The sequence below is a fragment of the Habropoda laboriosa genome, unplaced genomic scaffold, assembly GCF_001263275.1.
Source record: "Habropoda laboriosa isolate 0110345459 unplaced genomic scaffold, ASM126327v1 scaffold95, whole genome shotgun sequence".
NCBI classification, from domain to species: domain Eukaryota; kingdom Metazoa; phylum Arthropoda; class Insecta; order Hymenoptera; family Apidae; genus Habropoda; species Habropoda laboriosa.
The window spans coordinates 84,148-104,451 of record NW_017100204.1 but is presented as its reverse complement, the minus strand read 5'-3'; the positions used below and the strand labels follow the sequence as shown (position 1 = coordinate 104,451).

General features: G+C 36.5%; 1 protein-coding gene across 1 annotated transcript; it reads left to right on the top strand.

Annotated features, from left to right (window-relative positions):
- The first annotated feature begins 6,905 nt into the window (after positions 1 to 6,905).
- Positions 6,906 to 12,914, top strand: LOC108570568 (mannosyl-oligosaccharide alpha-1,2-mannosidase IA-like). Its single transcript, XM_017932447.1, has 2 exons — positions 6,906 to 7,286; positions 12,666 to 12,914. Exons 1-2 carry the CDS (start codon positions 6,906 to 6,908, stop codon positions 12,912 to 12,914), a joined length of 630 nt encoding a protein of 209 aa, XP_017787936.1.
- The last annotated feature ends 7,390 nt before the right edge of the window (positions 12,915 to 20,304 follow it).

Genomic DNA, 20,304 nt, shown 5'->3' with positions numbered 1-20,304 from the left:
ATAATTAGTTATTAACAATTTTATTACGTGATGTCGAGAACGATGCCGCATAGTGTCATGTATGTTTACGGTTTTTCAATAATTTCGTAGCTTTTTACTAAATTCTCATAGTAATCACTATATGCATCAGAAAGATAATTCCTTTGGCTACATTCTCATGTAACTTTTATTAACATATTCGGTTTAGTTTCAGTGTTATTAAGCATTCTTTAGGTGAGTATTAGACGCGTCGCATTCAAGTGTAACACATTTTCGTTATTCCAATAGATATGCGTGATTAATTATGCACTTTGAAGCTTGAAGAATGGAGAATGAACTTTTATCTAGATTCTTTACTACTTTTGGTAGACGTAAGTGGTGTGGTTTAGTAGATATTAGCAATTGTTTACAACATTTAACTATACTCGAGCACGGTGAATAGGGGACTCTCTCCTATAATGTTTAATAACTCTTAAACTATGCCGAATATGTTAATAAAAATTAGATAACAATATAGCTAAGGGAGTTACCTTTCAGATGCATACAGTTAGTTGCATGAGAATTTATCAGAAAGCTATGAAATTATTGAAAAACCGCTAGAATATTCGGTATCGTTCCCGACATCACGTTCTAAAATTGTTAATAACTAATTATTGAGAGGGTCTAGTGAACTAAAAAGTATATGTGAAAGTTGCTGAAGGTCCAGACTTCATTCTTCAATTCTAAAAGTTCACAAAATCATCGTAATTATTGAGTTATTAATGATTTTTCACCGGACCACGTGGCTGAGGCCCTGGAAGGCGGAGCGTGGCGGCCCGCCAGCCAATAGGAAGCGTTTTCTCTCTATCCTTGTCGCACACTAGTTCATTCCTTGTCTAATACCTCTGTTTATATCATGTGTTCCTATTAAGAAATCGTAGTTCGCGTCACCAGACGGGAGATGGCCTTGTCTAACACTATACCTTTCCTTGTCTAACTCATTACCCTAGTGCTATCCTTATCTACCGCTATTTCTTTCCTGTTTTTTTTTTCGCTATTGCTATTCTTGTCATTTTTATTATGTTTAATTGATACTTATAAAAAATTTTTCATTCCTTTAACATTACTTATACAAAAGGAAGTGGACGTGATGTGTAAGGGAGAAATAAATAGACTGTAAAATGCTATAAAACAATACTGGTATAATGTAACCTTTTGTAAAATACATTTTGTACACTTGTCTTACAAGAAATAATTTATTTTTTTTATAAATAATAGCATTTCTTTATTTTTTATGATGTTGAAGTCCATTCCTTGATTTCATTAGTGTCCTGGAAGGTCCATCTGTAATTCATAGGAAAAGAACATTAATTTTTCTAATTTTTAATAAAAATTATTATCAATTTCGGACTAATCTACTGAATACAATGGTTAATTTAATGCAAAAGTAGTATCACAGACGAAGTACAGGATTAGACATGACGTGCAAAATCACTAACAGTGATTTATCACAGTGATCGTGATTTTTCTATCTTGAGTGAATTTTCTCACTGTGATCGTAATTACTGATCTTTAAAAAGAACATATTCAATATGATTTGAAAAATAAATTACATTACTATTTGTGTTTTTAAAAATCAGTAGAAATTATAATATAATTAATTTCGTTGCGTATGTGTTTACAATAAGTTCATTGCCGTTGAGAGTGATCTAGCTGGGCAGTCTTCCGAAAGAAAGTTGCTTTCGTTTTCTAGCTAGACCATGACCTTTAGAAAATATACAATTCTTTGAGAACAATTGTGAAAAACGTTGTGAAAAATACCCTGGCCCTTGTAAGATCTGTAACAATGACTTTATTTTAATTCCATGATACAATGAATGAAACGATGGACGAATCGTGACGAAAAATAGTACCGTGGGTTCTTTACAAAGACGCAAGAGCTTGTATAGATACACGTACAAGCAGTTCTTCTTTGTGAATGATTGTATCTTGTTCTAGTTGATTAACGAAGTGGAAAAACAATCACATCTAAAATATCGTCAAAAGTTAAAAAATCTTCTTTATAAGCTTTACAAATATTTTATAATAATAATATAAGATAACCCTGCTTAATGTACGCTACATAATTTACCTATACCTTCGAAGTTCGAATGTCGTGAGAGGCTTTCTAGCGTTGTGCGAAAATTCTGCAAAAATGTTTTCATTTCAGTACCGTGAAAAAACAAATAATATAATGAATGTCTTGCAATAAAATACAGTACCTTGGGTCCAGAAATAGCCACTTGAATTTTTTCGAGGACTGTTTGAAATAATCAAACCGACGACTTTCCTACTCGCACGATCGTCGATACATATGTCAGCGAAAATTAATTCGAATGCAAACGATCCTAAGAAAGTTTTTTAAAAAAGAAATCTTAATATATTTTTAACAACATCTTGTATTAATTTTTTTTATCATACCTGCTTAATGTACGCTGCATTATTTTTCTGCATGGTCGAACGTCGTCACAGACTTCGTCGTATTGGCACGATGAAACAAATACTGTAATAAACGTATTTTAATAAAATTCAATACTTTGGGTCTAGAGACAGTCAGTTGAATCTGATCGAGAGCTATTTAAGCATTCCTACACACACGATCGTATTATTTTCAATAAAAATAATTCGAATGGAACTACGCTAAGAAAATTTTAGAACTTCTAACAATACCTGTTTTTAACAATAGCTGAATCATTATCCGGCGTCTCATCGTGTAAACTTTAAGTGGTAATGTTGGGTCGATGCAGGTGTCATTATATTATCGATGAATTTTTATAGGTTAGCGGTTGCATTTCTTTTAACTTTCTTTCAAAGCGTGAATGTCAAACTGTCCTTTGAATGAATTTTGAAAAGGACCTGCTTGTATATCTGTTGTCACGATCCTTGATGGGTTGACTCGTTCCCTTGTAAAACTACCTGTATACACCTTCTTTTGTTCCCTTTGTCACCTTCTATGCCAGTTAAATTAACACGCGCCACTAAACGTGTGGTAAACAGACGGGCCGGTAAGTAGATCGAACTCTAACCACAAATTACCGAATACAGAAAATAATACGCACTTCTTCATTAATTCGTATGTCCTTTATTTCTATCTGTTTTACGTTGATTTTCAGTCATAAACCTGATATCCCGAACGATGAGAAACACTTGAAAATTTATAATAGATTTTTTCCATAGGTTGCTACTGAAATTGTACATCATTTTCGATTTATGCATCGATTGAAATTTTCCTAATCCCACCACAAGGTGGCAACGACAAATACGCAATAAAATTATTCAATTGAGGTTGTTGACTATTCCTTACTGTGTTTTCTTAATTTTTCTGGGATATTAAGGTTTGTTTAATAATTTATTAATTTATAAATGTGGAATGTCTAAAAAATAGATGGTGGTTGGGTTTCTTTTTCAAATCTAACCAATCTTCGTTTCCGGTTTTATTAATTAATTAAATCAATTTATTCTGATTTTTCGCCAAGTTTAACATATTTGGATGTTGTTATAAATTATTTCACACTAATATGAACTAACAACTTGTATTTTTTATAATAATTACATTAATCATCTAACATCAATTATTAGTCAATATTTTGTTCTCAGTTGTCATCTCCATCTTTCCCGTTAGTGTTTCACTATGGTCCAGAGGCTTCACGTAACGCTGTAACGCGCTGCCGCGATATTAAAAGAAAATTGCGGAAATCTTGGCTGAAATTTGCAAAGGTGTATTTCATTTTATTCCTTATTGATCAAACTTTCGAGTGATCATTGAATTTTTGATAATTTTCCATTATTTCATAAATTATATTACGGGTGGTGGTCTCCATGCCTCGGTTCAACGGTTTTTCGCAATTTTTTTGAATCTGTAAGCCTCTCGTGTCGTGTTAAGTAGTTTCAATCATTTATTTATCGTTTAATAAATGATTGATCGCGTTTCGTGATAAAAATCGGGTAATTAAAGATCGCGTTCGGGAAGTGTTCGGGAGTGTTCTATTCTAAAGTGCAAAAATGGCAGCGAAATGCAAGTTGAAAAAGAAATGGACAATGATGGCGACCCTCCATGTTGCAAATCAAGGTTAATATTTGGAAAATCGATGAGTGAATTAAAATTTTTATTTTTCGTTATTTTTTGCACTTCCATAACTTTATATCATTATTTTTTGTACTTTTTAAACATTTTTCATATTTCCCATATACATAATTGGTTTCTTTTATATTTTCGACATTTTTTTATCATTTTTATTTTTATTTTCCATTATTTTGTTTAAAAATTTTTTCGTTTCTAACATTTTCTACGGTGTACTAATTTTGTACCTTGTACTTACTTACATATGATGATTATTATCTTACATAAATATATTGCATAATTTTTTAACGTAAATTTTGTTTATCTTCATTGTTTGTCGGCTTAGAATATTCTATTCATTTCATATTTTGGATATGTACTATTTGAGAATATTCAAAAAAATCTAAAAATTCTAGTAATAATTTTATGTTTGAACATTATAGTCGTTTTTAATCGTTTTTCAAATAAATAGTTTCGCAGTTTTACCATTGGGACGACAATACCTTCAAATTTGTCGATAATTTAGATTCTGCAGTACCAATGTTGCATTGTAGTTACCGACATAGATCTAGGCGTGAGATAGGACAACAAATGGTAATAAGATTAGTACAAATATTTCTCATTTAAAAATTGAGAAACCTATTATCGACATAGATGAAGACGTGAAATAGGGCAACAAATGGTAAAAAGATTAGTACTAATATTTCTCATTTAAAAATTGAGAAACCTATTATCGACATAGATCAAGACATGAGATAGGGTAACAAATGGTAAAAAGATTAGTACCAATATTTTCATTTAATATTGACAAACCTATTATCGACATAGACCAAGATGTGAAATAGGACGACAAATGGTACAAAGATTAGTATAAATATTTCTTCTTTAAAAATTTGCGAAACCTATTATTGACATAAATCAACGTGAGATAGGTTAATTAGGTTTGGGTTGTATTTGTATTTGATAATAAATAAGATAATAATTACAATTTATAATTGCCAAATTTATTATAGAGAAAAATTACTTTTTTAACATTTTTAACACTAGCAGCTTCTTTCTTACGGGGAAATGCGACTCATTCGTAGTGAATTAATAAAAAAAATACCTTCCGTCGTTAACGATCGCCTATATCGAAAATAGGATTTTAACGTTTTCGCGAAAGTTGATTCGCCATCGCTAGTTACCATTGAGTGGTCGCGCGGGACAGTCGCCCGCGGGTTACTCGCGCAAAAGTCCGTGCGGGTTAGCCGTTGGTGTGATCGCTCATTGTGTAATCCGTTGTTACCGGTTGTTCCCTTTTTGGGTTCTTTCCGGCGGGGCCTAGTTGTACCTAGCTGTCTTCGATTATTTCGGTCAACGCGTAAGTCTACTTGGTCCCTGAGTAACTCCGTGACTCCATGATAGTGTCGACGAGTGTGTCGCGTGTTACGCTCGATGGTTCGCACCAGTGATTGCGAATTTTTCGTTTCGGTCGCGCCGCGAAAGTGTCTCACCGCGATTCGTATTTTTTTATTATCTCGTTAAGAGAGAAGAGAATTTTTTAATTATTCTAATATTACACCGGGAATCGTAAAATGATTAAGATAAGACACTCGTATATCGTTCCGCGATACTTTCTACGAATGGGAATCGTAAATCTCTGAAGGTAGAGAGCTGAATAGGACTCTTGTTTTTGTAGGGTCCTTATGTAGTCACTTCCGTGGGATAAACCTGGTTGTTGGTATCTTTTTCTGAAAAGAAGACAAAAAAAAAATGAATGGATAAGATAGCATGTAAAGTTTGCATAAGTGCAGTGTTAAATCACGTCAAAATTTCTTGGCTGTGAAGCCGAAATAAAGAATATATATATTAATAATTTAGCATCTTCAATTTGATTTAAGATAACTGTTAGTATTCCACCTCTATAAATACATCAGAACTAATGAAAACTTGTTGAAATTAATAAAAGAATTTCATTGGTATTATTCCTTTATTTAAAATTATAAGTAATATTAAAATTTTTAATTTTAATACATTTATTATTTTTGAAATTATTAATGTATAATGGAAGATATTGCAATACTGTACCACAGACAAGATATACAGTAGACCACTCATCTAATATATATTTTTTGTCACATGATCACGGGGTCCTAGAACCCTGTTACCATCATTCTACTATATCGACTAAGACTGGTATTATACCACTGCACTATTAGTGATAAGAATTAAAATCAAACACACTTGCTATTTGTTATTTTAAATAATGAAGTAGACAAAATTTCTAATCTTAGGGTAAATCAGAATAGATTCTATCACACACATTTGCGTTTTGAGTGTATTGGCAACATAGTAGCAACGTATAAACGACCAATATCTAGTTTTCCGCGATGCAGTTCTTTAACTGACCGTTTGTAAGCATAGAATTCGCTTCAAAACTAATAGTTTTCAACAACGTTGGTATTGCAGATCGTGTGACAAAAAATCCCATAAGATCTACCTTAAATTACCTCTGTACCTGTACTTCATCGGTGTTCTTCTCACATTCTCTTGCATATCGAATTACCATCGACAGAATATCGCCTCTTACCGACCGTTTGAATACGCATGATATTGTGCCGGCCAATCCCGTGATCGATTACTCTCGGTTCGCGCACGCGGTTGGCGCACGAGTCGCGCCAGCTGATTGGCGCTCGGGCCGCGACGAAGTGTCAAGCACGGCGAGCAGGTGGTGCTCGCGTGCCACCGCATTTGTAATGGCGTGCGACGGCTAGGAAAAGGGCAACAACGCGCACGAGTGCTCGGGTTTTCGTCTGTTGTAAAAACGGGAAGTGCGTTGGTGCGTGCGTGCGGTGACAGTATCGTTAAAATGACAACGTCGTCGAGTATTCTGCCGTCGTATCAGCGGTTCGTGAACGGTGTACCGGTGCCCCTGTTCTCGAGACGATCGTTCCGTCCGCGTGAGAAGTATCTGATCCTGCTTGTGTTTTTGACGTTCGGTGTCGTGTGTTTCGGTGCGTTCTTCTTTTTGCCGGATTTCCGTGCGGGTACCGGCGGCGTGGCAGTGAACAGTGTCTATCGTGTTTACCAGCACATGCAAAAAGCGGGACCGGAGTTGCTTATACCGGCGCCACCTCGTTTACAGGGGGGCCTAAAGGGGTCCATGGGTCATCCGAATGCCGTGCCACCTGGACACGAGGGCATTGATCATCAGGATGTGCATCTTCTCGAAGACAAGCAAAAGCTGCAGGTCCTACGCGCTTCTGTCAACCAGTGTCTCTCGACGTTAACGCTTCTTTCGATTCTCGACTGTGCTCGCGACTCTCGATTTCTCCTAGCCCTGTTTTTCGAAATCGTTCTTCTCGTCTGTCATCGTTACACGACAAGTCACCGAAGCTGTTATTCTCATTTGACATTGATCTCACACGATGTGTAACCGTGAGCAGCACTGTCTTGTTGTTTCTTCGTGACCGTCCCCCCATGTGCTTCTTTCCTTCAGCTGTGTTACACGCTTTCGCGATCCGTTTGTTTACATGCGGCCATCGTGACGTATCGCGGGCACACGTGTGCACGCGTAACGGGGCAAAAGTTCGCACGGTTCCGTGATTCTCTTGGTGGCCTCTTCGATTCGGCGCACGCTGGTTTATCCTGTCCAGTTTTTGCGCTAACGGTAACTGTCATCTTGTTTTCAGCTGGCGCGGGAGCTACATACTTATCGACGAGTAGTACCGTGCACATTGTACGTTCCACGAGATAGCATACCGATGGGTTCCGATTGAAATTCCGATTATCGTTACTGCTACTTGACTTTCATAGTTTCGCGTGTTATTGTATGTTGGCCTTCCTTTTTCGACCCCGTTTGCGTCATAATAAATTACGCGGGACACGCGAAACACGAAACGTTCTACCTACGTTTCTGCGCGGTTAGAATATTTATAGCGAAATCTGAAAGTCCGAATTTGCTCGACTGGTGATCGCGTTTCATCGGATGCGCGCGCGCGCGCGCGTGCGAGCACGCGGTTTCTCGAACCGGAAAAGCGGGAACTATCGTGCGTCGTTGTTCTCCGTATAGCGCGAATTAAACGGCGAGCGAATTACGCGCATTGTGAAATGTAACTGCGTGAACCTCGTTGACCGGGATTGAATTATCTAATTTTTTCGTCGGGCTGGCGGACTGGTGCCGCGCTCTCGCGAGAACGAGTTTTATCAACGCTAATAGACTCTCGCCCTAAAATTTCAAAGCATATAGGGTGACGCAGGAAAACACGATTAGATGATTAGGCTATTTTCTCGAGACATAGATAATTTGTTGTTGGTAAAGTGGTATTTATATTACAGTTTCTTACTATTAATGCAGGAAAATTGTATATGTACAATGTAGGTCTAATGTCTTCTTTTCTACCAACATACCGGGTAGTCAATAAGTCGTTTTATCATTTAAACATCGAATAACATTTTTTCTATTATGTCCTTCAAAGATTTTCTTTTAGATTTGAAGAAAAGTTTATTCGATTTTGAAACGACAAAGCGACTTGTGGGTCACCCAGTGTATAAGGTGATGCGAAAATAGGCTGATAGTCTTGCTAGATACTTTAATGCAATGGACTTAAAAATATGTAGAAATAAAAGCTGTTCGTTGATAGTAAAATTGCACTACAATTACTGTTATTTATCAATGTCAATACATAAGTACAACATAACATAGATGGATATACAGGGTGACAAAGAAGTACGTAGATTATTTACATAAATTTCAACGATAGAAAAGTGAAATTTACGCGGTTCAAATTTCACAAAATTATGGAACGTTATTTCCACGTGAAAAATTAGGTATCTTACAAATTTTTCAGGATAAAATTTTAATTTAGGAAAGTTACATAGTAATTAAAGAAGCCTAAGACCGAAATCAATTATTTTCCCAACATAGTAGCTTCGACAAATACCGCACCATTGTTTTTCTTTTTAAATCGTTGGATGAAAGCAAACTTTTCTCCCGGTTGGAAAATTTTCACGTATTTATTTAACATTTTAAAATCGTTCCCCGATGTTCACTTGTCCGTTTGCTGGGCCATTGTTTACGTCGTTGTATACGTCGTTTTCGCGATAACCCTTGTTGCCCTGAAATAGTAGAATTTATCGCCGTATTCACGTTCAATCATATACAAACGTTCGACGAATGTTTAATCGCAATTTCAAAACGTAGTTTGCATCTTTCTCGATAACAATTCGGAAGATCTCCATTTTAAATTTCCCGCCAGAAGAGTGTCGATCCCACGTGACCGTTCTTAACATCGGTTACATTCATCGATCGCGAAATTAATACACGTGTCTTGCTCTCTAATTACTACAAGTTACGATTATTTCGTCTGCATGATCTTTTCGTATTAGTTTAAAAGAGGAGAAACACGTGAAATAGTTTTCCATTGTTGGATGTTTCGCGTGTTTATTTTTGCACGGTTACTCAAGATATAATTTAAACTGCAAATGTAAGTTGCAGGGTCGGTTTGAGTAATGGTTGTTCCGCGAGTCGAACTTATTAAAATTTCTGCGCAATTCTAATGACAATTTCATCGCGTAACAGAGGTGTAATTCGACTGCAATTTGTACAGTTGTTCGCGAGTTTAACGGGCTTAACATTTGCGCGTGTTGGGTTAGTTCAACTTGGTGTTCAAATTTCCACACGTTTCCTGTAGGCTACTTTCTAAAATTCGAAGCTGAAGGAATCGTTGGGAGAATAATCAGGAGAATTTCCTTTGTAACGGAACTAATAGTTTTGATTTGTCCGCAAAGAATTGCGTTGTTTATCTTGAAATTTTTGTATGATAGGAGTGTGGAATTTTAAGAAATTTTAATTATTTCGTTTTAAATTTAAGGAATTATTTATAATACTGATAGACCATGGTAGTAGCGTGGAATTTTAAGGCGAATACCTCTGAATTACGCCATCGACGTGTACCTTTCAATCAGACTGTCCACTGAAAATGATACAGATGCAAAGTTTCGATCGATCCACGCGCGATCGTCCTCATTAATACACACCGATTGTGTAATGCGGTTTTTATAATAAGGTCCTCTCGTGGCGATTTCACGTATGCAATGGTCGACCGCGATACAGCCGGATTAATTGAATTAAATGTAGACCAGTTGGCGACGAATTGAAAGAGCTGTGATAGCACCGTATAGATATCGAAAAGATCATCTCGGAGAAAACGATTTTGATATAAAAAAAAAAAAAAAAATTACAAATCTACAGTATTTTTGAAAAATTAAAGGAATATTACTTTTATATAAAAAGCTAAGAATCTTACAAATTTTGTCAAGAGATAATTATTCTTTGATACGAAGTCAGAGCATATAGTGTACACAGTAATCGATACTTGACAACAGGTATTGAATGAAATTAGTGGAAATATAATGAATTCGATGGAAACGAAGTACGAAAATTTCCAATTCTTTGGAACTTTTTCCAAATTTTTCTTAGAGGTTGATCACGTTTTCATTTGTAAGTCGAGGTAATTACCTAGTAGCTTCGTTTCTAACGCGCACGTTCTTCGTGTGTATCATATATAATAGGTGAATTTGTATTTCAAAAATAAGCGGTCCGCACAATTTCTCAGATGACAAACGAGTTGCATGTAATAAAGGTTAAAAATTTTCACGTTCGTTTCGATGCCCTTACATAAGAATGCCGTATCTTGAAAACTCGGTGAATATATGTACGCCTGTGTGGACAAGTCGAGAAAATGACGAGTAATTAAGTCATGAAAATTAATCGCGATTATGTAATTTTCCTTGAAACACATATGTTGCATTAACTTATAAAAATAGCAGATAAAACTGTGCTATACATATGTAGTACATATACTGTTTCGTTCTATTGTCGGAAGTCGATTACACATTACACATCAAATGGTACTTATCGAATTCTGATAGAATATCTTTTAGATTGGTACACTCTTTATCGCCGGAAGTCTACAATGCACTTTGCTAATGCGATAAAGTGAAATTTAATTCGAGATGATTCATGTCTATTGTTCTTTCGATAAAATCACACTAATGAATAATTTATTGAATAAACATTGAGAGGATACTAACTACTTTGTCTAAAAGATCTTACCAGATAATTTGATCTTATCATCGTTTATATTTAAAGTTTCAATTAATTTTACGATATATATACTAATTACATTAGAATTCAGTACAATCAAAATTACCATGATCTCAGCATAATTAGAAGACTCTCATTTTCGTACAAAAAGATTCCTTATCACGAACCTTATCTAATCTTTAATAATAGAAGCCAAGCCAAAAATTCGAGCAAACATCAATTTCAAATTTGTCCATTGTTATTGAATTACTAGAAATGTTCGATGACTCGTTCGTTTGTAATTATTTCACAAAAAATCGAAGCATAATTTGTACGTTATAACGAACTTTCTTGTAGCGAATTTCCGCATCGAACACATCGGACAGTTCGCGATACGTTGAATCTGAAAAGCGTTTAAATTGCCAAGAAGCAGCCGTTATTCCCGTGACATTTCTTTTTTCGTTCTCTTATAATCGTGACGGGCTTGGTTAGTCGAGAGTGTCGAGAGCGGCGTTCCTCGAGCACAGACGAAGCGAAAGAAACGCGTTTCCGTCGAGTCGAGATTGCATTCGGATGGCGGTATTCGAATAAATACACACAGGTCCGAGGTCTCTCGGGCGGTTTGAGAAAATTTGATTTTCATTCAAGCGTTCTAGAGGCCGCTATTCACGGTCTTAAGATGAAAATTTTGTGCAAAAGTAGTAGCGCACGAACGACCAGGCTCGAACGTGAAATACGGTGGCAAATGGGTATCTGACAAGGTTGGAGATTGTGCATTGATAAAATTGTATTATAAACGCCTTGGGAAAATGAATGGAATCGTTTGTTGAATAAATGGGACCGTTTCATAATTCAAAGAGATTTTGTGTCGCATGTTACTGACCTCTCCAGCTTAAGCATCCTGTACCTTCATGTAATTAACATTGATATTCTATTTTACGAATATACTCGAAGGAGGTAGTTTTCTTCTTTCGCGTTAAGAATTTACAGTTTCCTTTACAGAGTCCATTCACGTGTTCGATCAGATACCCATGCTTTTGTAGCTTTACATCTAAACAGGCTTAGAATATTACGGCTAATAGAGAAATAATTTTGATCGATTAATTTCATGTAATATGAAATTTATCATCTTCTATTATTAAGAAAAAAAGAAACAAAAAGGAAGATTCCACGTTGATAGATCATTTCGTTAATTACACAAACGTGAATTCCTTCCGTCAAATTGATGGCACGATAAGAAATCGATTTTCCAAGTAACTGGAGTTTTAATTTCTCTTCCGTATACCTAATTTCGTTAATTTGCCAGTTTTATTTCTCATTTTCTCTTATCTGTTCGCTCAGAAAGTATCTGTAGAATTAATTTCATTTAGTCAAAAATTTCGCTCAAAGAGAGACCAACGGATTTTAACGATCTTTCTACATTTTACAATTGATCAAATCTCTGATATACAAAAATCTCTATGCATTCTCGACCGTGACCGAAGTTGAGTGAATGGCCATCCGAAAGTCTCGAACCACGATTCCATTTGACGGAGTTTTTAGGCGAAAATCGACGAGGAGTATCAGCAACAGAAGACATTGGAGAAACCGGAAGTGAATAGTGATTCGCGTGTGCGTGTGAGTAGTTCATCCTCGTTAGTGTTCCATCGGAAGGACGAGATTCTGGAGACTGTGCCCCCAGCGCCTGCGGATAAACTTCCTTTAACCGTTGGTGGAGAGGACAACGATCCTGTTGCCAGGGAGCGGAGGGACAAGGTGAAAGAGGTAAGTCTTCTCTTCCATTCAGTTTGAAATTCTTTAAATAATATTGAAACAATCAATTGTCCACGATATAAATAATGAAAATATATCGCTATTGGGAGGGACATAATAAACCCTCTGATTGCTATTAGCGCCCCTCGACGAAAATACTCACCGTGAAATACTCCTTATAATTCTAACTCGGTGTCGAAATTCGAGTCTGAGTACTCGAGTGTTCGAACTTTTAGCCAATGACTCGTATGTCTCACTTAAGTGCTCTCAGAAAAATGTATCTCAATTTAGGATCCATTACAGATGCAATGATTGATGATAAATAAGAAAATCTTAAAAAATATTTTTTCAGGACAACTTTTTCTTTCAACTATTTAAAAATACTCACCGTGTATATATACTTACTATTAAGGGAGTACACCACTCTGAGGTGTTTGAAAATAGGTAAAGTTTGAGAATTTTTTTCATAGGTAACTACTAGATGAAAAGTTTCAATTTTTAGCAGAGGATATAAATGTAACTTTCAGCTTTTTTTTTCAATTTTTATGAAGTGAAAATGTTCTAAATAAAAAGTAGTAAATGAAGGTTCTTGCTATGCATGACATCATCTCTAATATATTACTCCATCGTTACGGGAACATTATGGATCGTCTTCGGGGGTTGTTCGTTAACTCGCGCAAACCTCGAAAACACATATGTTCTCGGTGGTTGGTGGTTTTGCTTTCCATTTTCCAACTAAATTTTAGCAGTTCTCGATTCCGTTGGCGACTCTATCCCGCTGTTGCGTCTGTTACATTTGCGTATAAATGAGAATACAGTGTGTACAGTCATGGATATTCCGATTAATGGCGTTTCTCGTGGTCGGACAAACGAAAGCGGGCCGCGGAAGGTAAATCAGCGCGAAACGAACAGACGACCGGATCGGAGATTCTCGTAATTTCGATTCGCGTGCAATAAAAATGAAATCGTTGGAAAATTGGGAAATAAAATTAGCGCGCCGTCGCCGTGTGCGCGGCGACACGTGATAACGGCCGTGAAAATTGTCAAAAAAATGGGCTTTCATCGTGTTTCCATGGGCTATAAATTTTGACAAGAAAGAAGAGCTGCGATACAAAAGCTTCTGACAATGTAACTCGTTTGGCGTAGATGTGATTTGCACGAATTCATCGGCTGTGTTTATTTTTAAGCAGAAATTCCATGGTGAATCGAGATTAATCCATCAGCTGTGTACTACTCGATGCATCATTCTATTCAGTGGATGTTTTTTACAGAAATCTGTTGAAATCTACTGAACTCTACTGAGATCCATCAAAATCTACTTACTGAATGTGAAGCAAGCCTCATTGTCAGTACGAGTTTGTTATAACATTATTCGACATACAAAGGCTACTACAAAATTATAAAAAAGAAAAATTATTTATTCTAGAATCTCGAAGTATAACGATTACATATGTACATCTTTATTAATATATGACACTAGTTTTGGCGACGAAATAGTATTTAAATCATATAACATTTTCTATACTTATGGGTGCCTTTTAATAAATATCCAGCAATTTCCATAAAATAAAAATTCTTTACTTTTTCTACGTTCTTAAGTATTTCAGATATTAACACTACCTGGTACAATGACGATAGTAATTGTACTAAATTTTGTTTAAATTCCTATAAAACAAGTTTCCATTCATCTGGACGGGGAAAAAACGATATATATATCTTTAATCTACAAATCCATTTCCAATGATTTGTTTCTCTCATCCATGGAGTGACGAGTTTTAAATTGCAGCCTCGTCAGGTAAATTTTACCCGATAATGTACGACATTTCATTGGTTCGGTAGAAGAACCGGAATCCGCTTTAGCCGGCAAATTTTTCACGACGATTTCGTCTCTCGCGGCACCGCTATTCACCGATCCAGCGTATTCAACGAATTTCCATGCGTGCGCTCATTTTCGTGCTTTACGAATGGCCCGCCGCCCCATTATCTATTTATTGGTTTATTAAATGCTTTAGACCAGTTTTCCAGGGTAACCTGTTCAGCTTTCAGCGTCGATTTTTAATATTTCCGTATCGCGAAATGTCGTTGATCATTGATGCACGGAATGTGCATCGTTGGCTGTTCACTCGATGGTTGTTTTCCTCTTTTTTCTTTTTTCTCAGTTTTTCTTTCTTTTTTTTCGGTTGCACACGCCGCACGTTTGTATTCACTTCCCGAAATTGATGGCGCGTTTCCAATTCATCCAATTCAATCGGTGTCCGATAGTGGGAACTGCGAGAGTGTTTTTGCATTTGAATACTATCACACACACAGTGTCTTTTCTACGTAATAGCAATCTTTCTATACGAGGTGTGTAAAGAATTTTTTGGAATTTTTCCAGAAATATTAAATATTACTCTAATGTAATGTATTACGATAAAATTGCTCATGGTAATATTTATTAAACTTACCTTCAATTGAATATCTCACACTTCGTTCCACATAATTTCACACGTGATACTAAATTCACGAATAGTCAACCAACTCCTGAATTTCTGTACACTGTAAGTATTTACACAATGGAAACAGAATTTCTTCAAAGTTCGTAGATCATACCAGATATCTTACTTTCTTTCGAATAATTCCGTGACACCTGGAAGGGGTTATCTTTTAACGGATAAACGCGCGAACGTCTTGGCGATTTCAATCTCGCCATTTTCCCGCTGCCAATTAAATTTAATCGGCTCTGTATTCGCTAATGCGAGGCCGCAGCCGCGTTTAGCTTTGTTCCTTCTATCTCTGATTGCGGCTGCTTGTTCATAGCTCGCCGGATTGTTGCGCATGCAGTAATATGCGAAGCGTTTATACGCTAGTGCATTTGTAATCGCCTAGGAATTCCCGAGGCATCCTCGTAATTGTTGATAGAACGTATGACAACTGATAAAGTTTTATAGGCCAAGTAGTACAACGTTCAGCTTTCTAACTTCAAAGTTGAGATACGTGAAATCTTCGTAGAAAGTAAACATCGGCAAAATTCTCTGTTCTTTAAAGTAGAAAATGAATTTTTTGTTTTGCTAGAGAATTTCAATTTCTATTAATTTATTCTTCGTTTTTTTTTTTTTGGTCTTCTCTTTTCGTGGCAGAAACGTGAGAAAATGCTTTCGCGAGCTGTTCCTTTCATATTTCGAGAGGATTAAATTTTTATATGCAGAGCAAGTTGCGCGAAGAAACGTGGAAGTTGCAGTTTTGCGAGGTGGGGGATTAAAATTTTCAAGTAGCAGCGCGAACCCGCAGTCCGTGCTTATTTAGTCGAAAACTTTTTCAATGGCTTCCTTAACGCTTCTTCATTGGAGAAACTTCTAACGTGACTGGCATGCGGACGCAATATTTGAGAATCAAAAAACCCGATTGACGCGTGAAAGATAAATCACGCGGTTTAAACGAGTTCGTAACAATAGAAAGTCGAAAGTATTCTTGTTCCCTTTTAAGGCAATCAAGATATATCTCGCCGAGATCTGAATATCGGAGGAAGCAAGATGAAGAGAAAATACCATGCAGTAATACATTTGGCACTTCTATTTTATTATAATGTTATCTTAAGTTTACGATACAATCGACGCATTTGCTATTTTTCAACACTCGAATATTTTAGTTTCTTGACACACTGTTAATTGTATTTTATGTATATAGTTGTATCGCTTCCACCAACTATACACTCAGCTCTGCACAATAAATGGTTTAAACAAATAATTTTCTATCATTTGTCGATAATAAAAAGAAAATAGGAAACTTTAAATATTGCACGGATTATTGCTTGAAAATTGCCAATCACGATAGAATATGGCTATCGCAGTTGCTCTTCTACGAACAATTTACTATCCCCCGCTGGTCTGTGGTGATTTCCGGGGATAAATTTTCCGAAGGTATTATTCATCGCTAAGTAAGTACACTTTCCGTTTCAGGGTTCAATCTCGCACGAAGTTTGACTTACTCATCTGGTAGCTAAGGGCTGAGGTCAGCCTCGCTCCCCATTAAATACTATATTATATACATATCCCAAAACCTACGCTTTCGGTACTTAGTTAGCGTCAGTAGCAGTTAGTTCATGTCAGAAATTCGTCTAGTCTATTAAGCCTTCCGCAACCCCGTTGTACTTACTTCCTGTTATCGCGAGGAACTATCTTTCGAATATACAGTCTCCTGAAGGAAGATGAACATTTCGATGAATAAATTCTTAATTAACGTTTTCTCTAATATATGAGTAAACAGTAAGTCTCGCGTAGCAGAACAGAATTTGGAATAATGATTTACATATAAATTTTATAATTTCTGATGAAAGCATTTCAAGCGAAGAATTCAATTGGATCTAGAATTCGTGAAGCCGCTTATATAGCAAATAAATTAAGAATTTATTCCAACACAAAGTTTATTGTTAACAATATGTAAATGTATCGTTAATGTTTCAAAGTCCAATTGTATAAAGTTCAAGTTCGCGTAACAATGAACAAGTCTTGCCTGATAAGTTCAAGTGGTTAAATCAATAATCCCCTTAATTCTAACTGTTCTGTCCTTATATATATGTTTTGTCTGTCTAGAGGTGTGCCTTAGTATATTTTGTAAGGAAGTGGGAAAAGGTAATGTCCAATGGAAATGGTCAGGAATTTCGGGGGTGTCTTGGAATCTATCGTTGCCGCCCTGTAGTGGGGTCGGTACGTCAAGTGCAAGTAACGGTACATCTGTAGATAAAGGATAAGGTAAAAATTTGTGTGTTCAGGTCGTCCTATTGTTGTCCACGTTTTTGTCAGTCCTTGGTCTGAAGAATAAGATTACAATGCGTCAAGTTGCTACTGAGCAGAAAAGGCCAGGCACTTTAAAACCCATTAAGCGTCTGGCGGTTTTCTCCTGATTGTAAAATTAATAGCATGCTACGAAACTAAATATTCTAATCCTCAAAAATAGCAGATGTGTCGGCTGTATCATAAACTTAGGATAATTCGTAATCCTAACAATTTCAGTTAGATCCAAAAATACATGAATTCATTCTATAAAGTAGGAACGGCACGTGTTCAGTATCTAACGGTGAAACATTCATGACAGACTTTTCTGGCAAAGACCAAACATTCAATTTTCGACTTTATGACACGGACGCTCGTCTAGGCTATTTTTGAGTGTCTCTTTTTTTTCTTCTTTTTTTTACTATTCTTAAATTAATTTCGTTGCCAGGGGTTAGGGCTCAGATCCAATAGTGTTGGGAGTGAAAAGAATTAAAGTAATAGAGAGAAACAATAGAGACATTGTAGCCGTTCTTATTGAGTTTTTAGATTTGAATTATATTCGTTATTGAGCACCTGTCTACAAACCCAACATTCTTATAGTATTGGAAAAAATGTTGAAAGATTTGCAGATACGCTCGATCCATTCCATTCAAGGTCGATTCGTTTGTCGACCATGGTGGAAAGCTGTAGAACAGCAACGTCCTTTCTAGTGTCCGGCTGCAACGACAGCGGAATCCTCTCCGTAGAGACATATCCGGTTTTCAGTACAGTTTAATCGGTTACACGTAAACCGCGGCGTCGAATCCATCGGCGTGTTCACGCGTCGATTCCGGTTCCCATTACGGCGAACCGTTTCTGCCTGTTCGAATTACACGCGGCCCTGTGAAAACTGTATGACGCTAATCATGTGCGTATTCTAGTCGGCTGCTCGCGATTGAAACGCGCGTCTCGTTGCATTTTACGCGTGGAATTGCGAGCCTGATCGATGGACCGATAGCCTGGCGTAGTTAGCGAGTTATCAGCGGAAGCAAATTGAAAATAGTAGATCTCGAAGGGTCTGATCCGATGGAAAAAATGAGAGTACCGAGAATTAAAATGCGGAAGAATCGTTTATCGAGGAGAAAAAAAAGGGGCGGAATTTTTATCTCTCCAATTTTAGAATTAGCTCTGCTGTTGAGATGCGATAAATGCGATGAATGGAGCGTTTAATGGTGCAAATAAAGAGATGTTGGGAAAATGTTCCATTGGTGCTGTAATCATTGATATCGCTGCCCTTATTCCAATACCACGAATGTACGATTCGATAAATCGTGGAAATTCGCAATTTTCAAATCTAACTGTTCAAATTTAAACATTTAAATTTTTGATATTTCAATTCAGCCAATCAAATTCAGACAGTTCAAATTTAAATATTCAAATTCTAATATTTAACTTAAAAGAAAAAAAAAAGAATGAGGGTTCGTAGGATTTTACTATAAACATTTTATTTTACAATTTTACATTAAATATAAATTTATTTTTTGTATTATTGATGGTTTGCTAGCGAACCACGGTTTATGTCTGCAGTGTGTTATTCTAGGGGCGTTTGTACGACATTACTTGTTATTCTCCAGTAAATTATTCCCTCTTCGTTCAAGTGGCCACTTACATACCAGATTTAAGAATTTCACTTAACATGAGAGACGTGTTCGATCACGATAGGCTGTGCACGTTGGAAAACCTGGTTATCCATATACAATTCAATCGGTGTTCATATTTCGTTTACTGTCTCGCAATATTCAATATATGTATTTCACTGACACAGTGGAATGGGAATTGGAACGTTTTAATTAGGCCTCGCAAGAACGAACGATTTATTCGTTTCCCACGGAGAATCGGATAAGGATATTCCATTTTTGCGGCGGAGGGCTTGAAAAATAACGCCGGACAAACAGCAGCGCACGATGTATTTGCAAACGAATGATCCATTTGGCCGCACAGCTTGTTAAATTCACACGTACTTTTCCCGGTCGGCTCGTTAATTCGCCGTTAATGTTTTTATTGCGAGCAAAGGGTATCGACAGGCACGTACAGCGTCCGCGTACGAATATATATTGGTAGCGTGCGCCCGAACGAATCAATTTGCCTTTTCACCTTGCCCGAGGAGTGTTTATTTTTCAGTCGGGAACAAAACCGTAAAAAGCACATTGAAATCGTTTCGTCGTTGATCTTTTTAAATTACTTTACGTATATTTTTTTTTTTTTCGTACGCAGTCTCGATTTGTATACGCAGATCGACACACTTCTCTCTTCTTCGTTTTATTTATACTTCGTTTTCCAACCTGTGTAGTTCGTTTTGTTTTTCTTCATTTACACGACGTAGATCGAACGAGAATTTAAAAATTCACCAGCATGATGTTTGGATAAAAAAGAACTGCGTTAACCGTGTGCCGAATGCATTCATAACCAAGAAAAAAAGCGTTTTAAAATTTTCTTCCCATATTAAATAGCCAAATAAATGTTTATTAATAAAAACTCTTTGTTCACACGTTCTTCGAATAACATTCTCTACTAAACTAATTTCCATTCGCTATATCTCTCTTTCGAAGTCACAGAAAAGTCTCTCCTTTCACCCTTATCCTATTTCAAATTGTGCGTGGAGCACCGATAACAAGAAGAAGAAAAAAAAAAACTCCAAA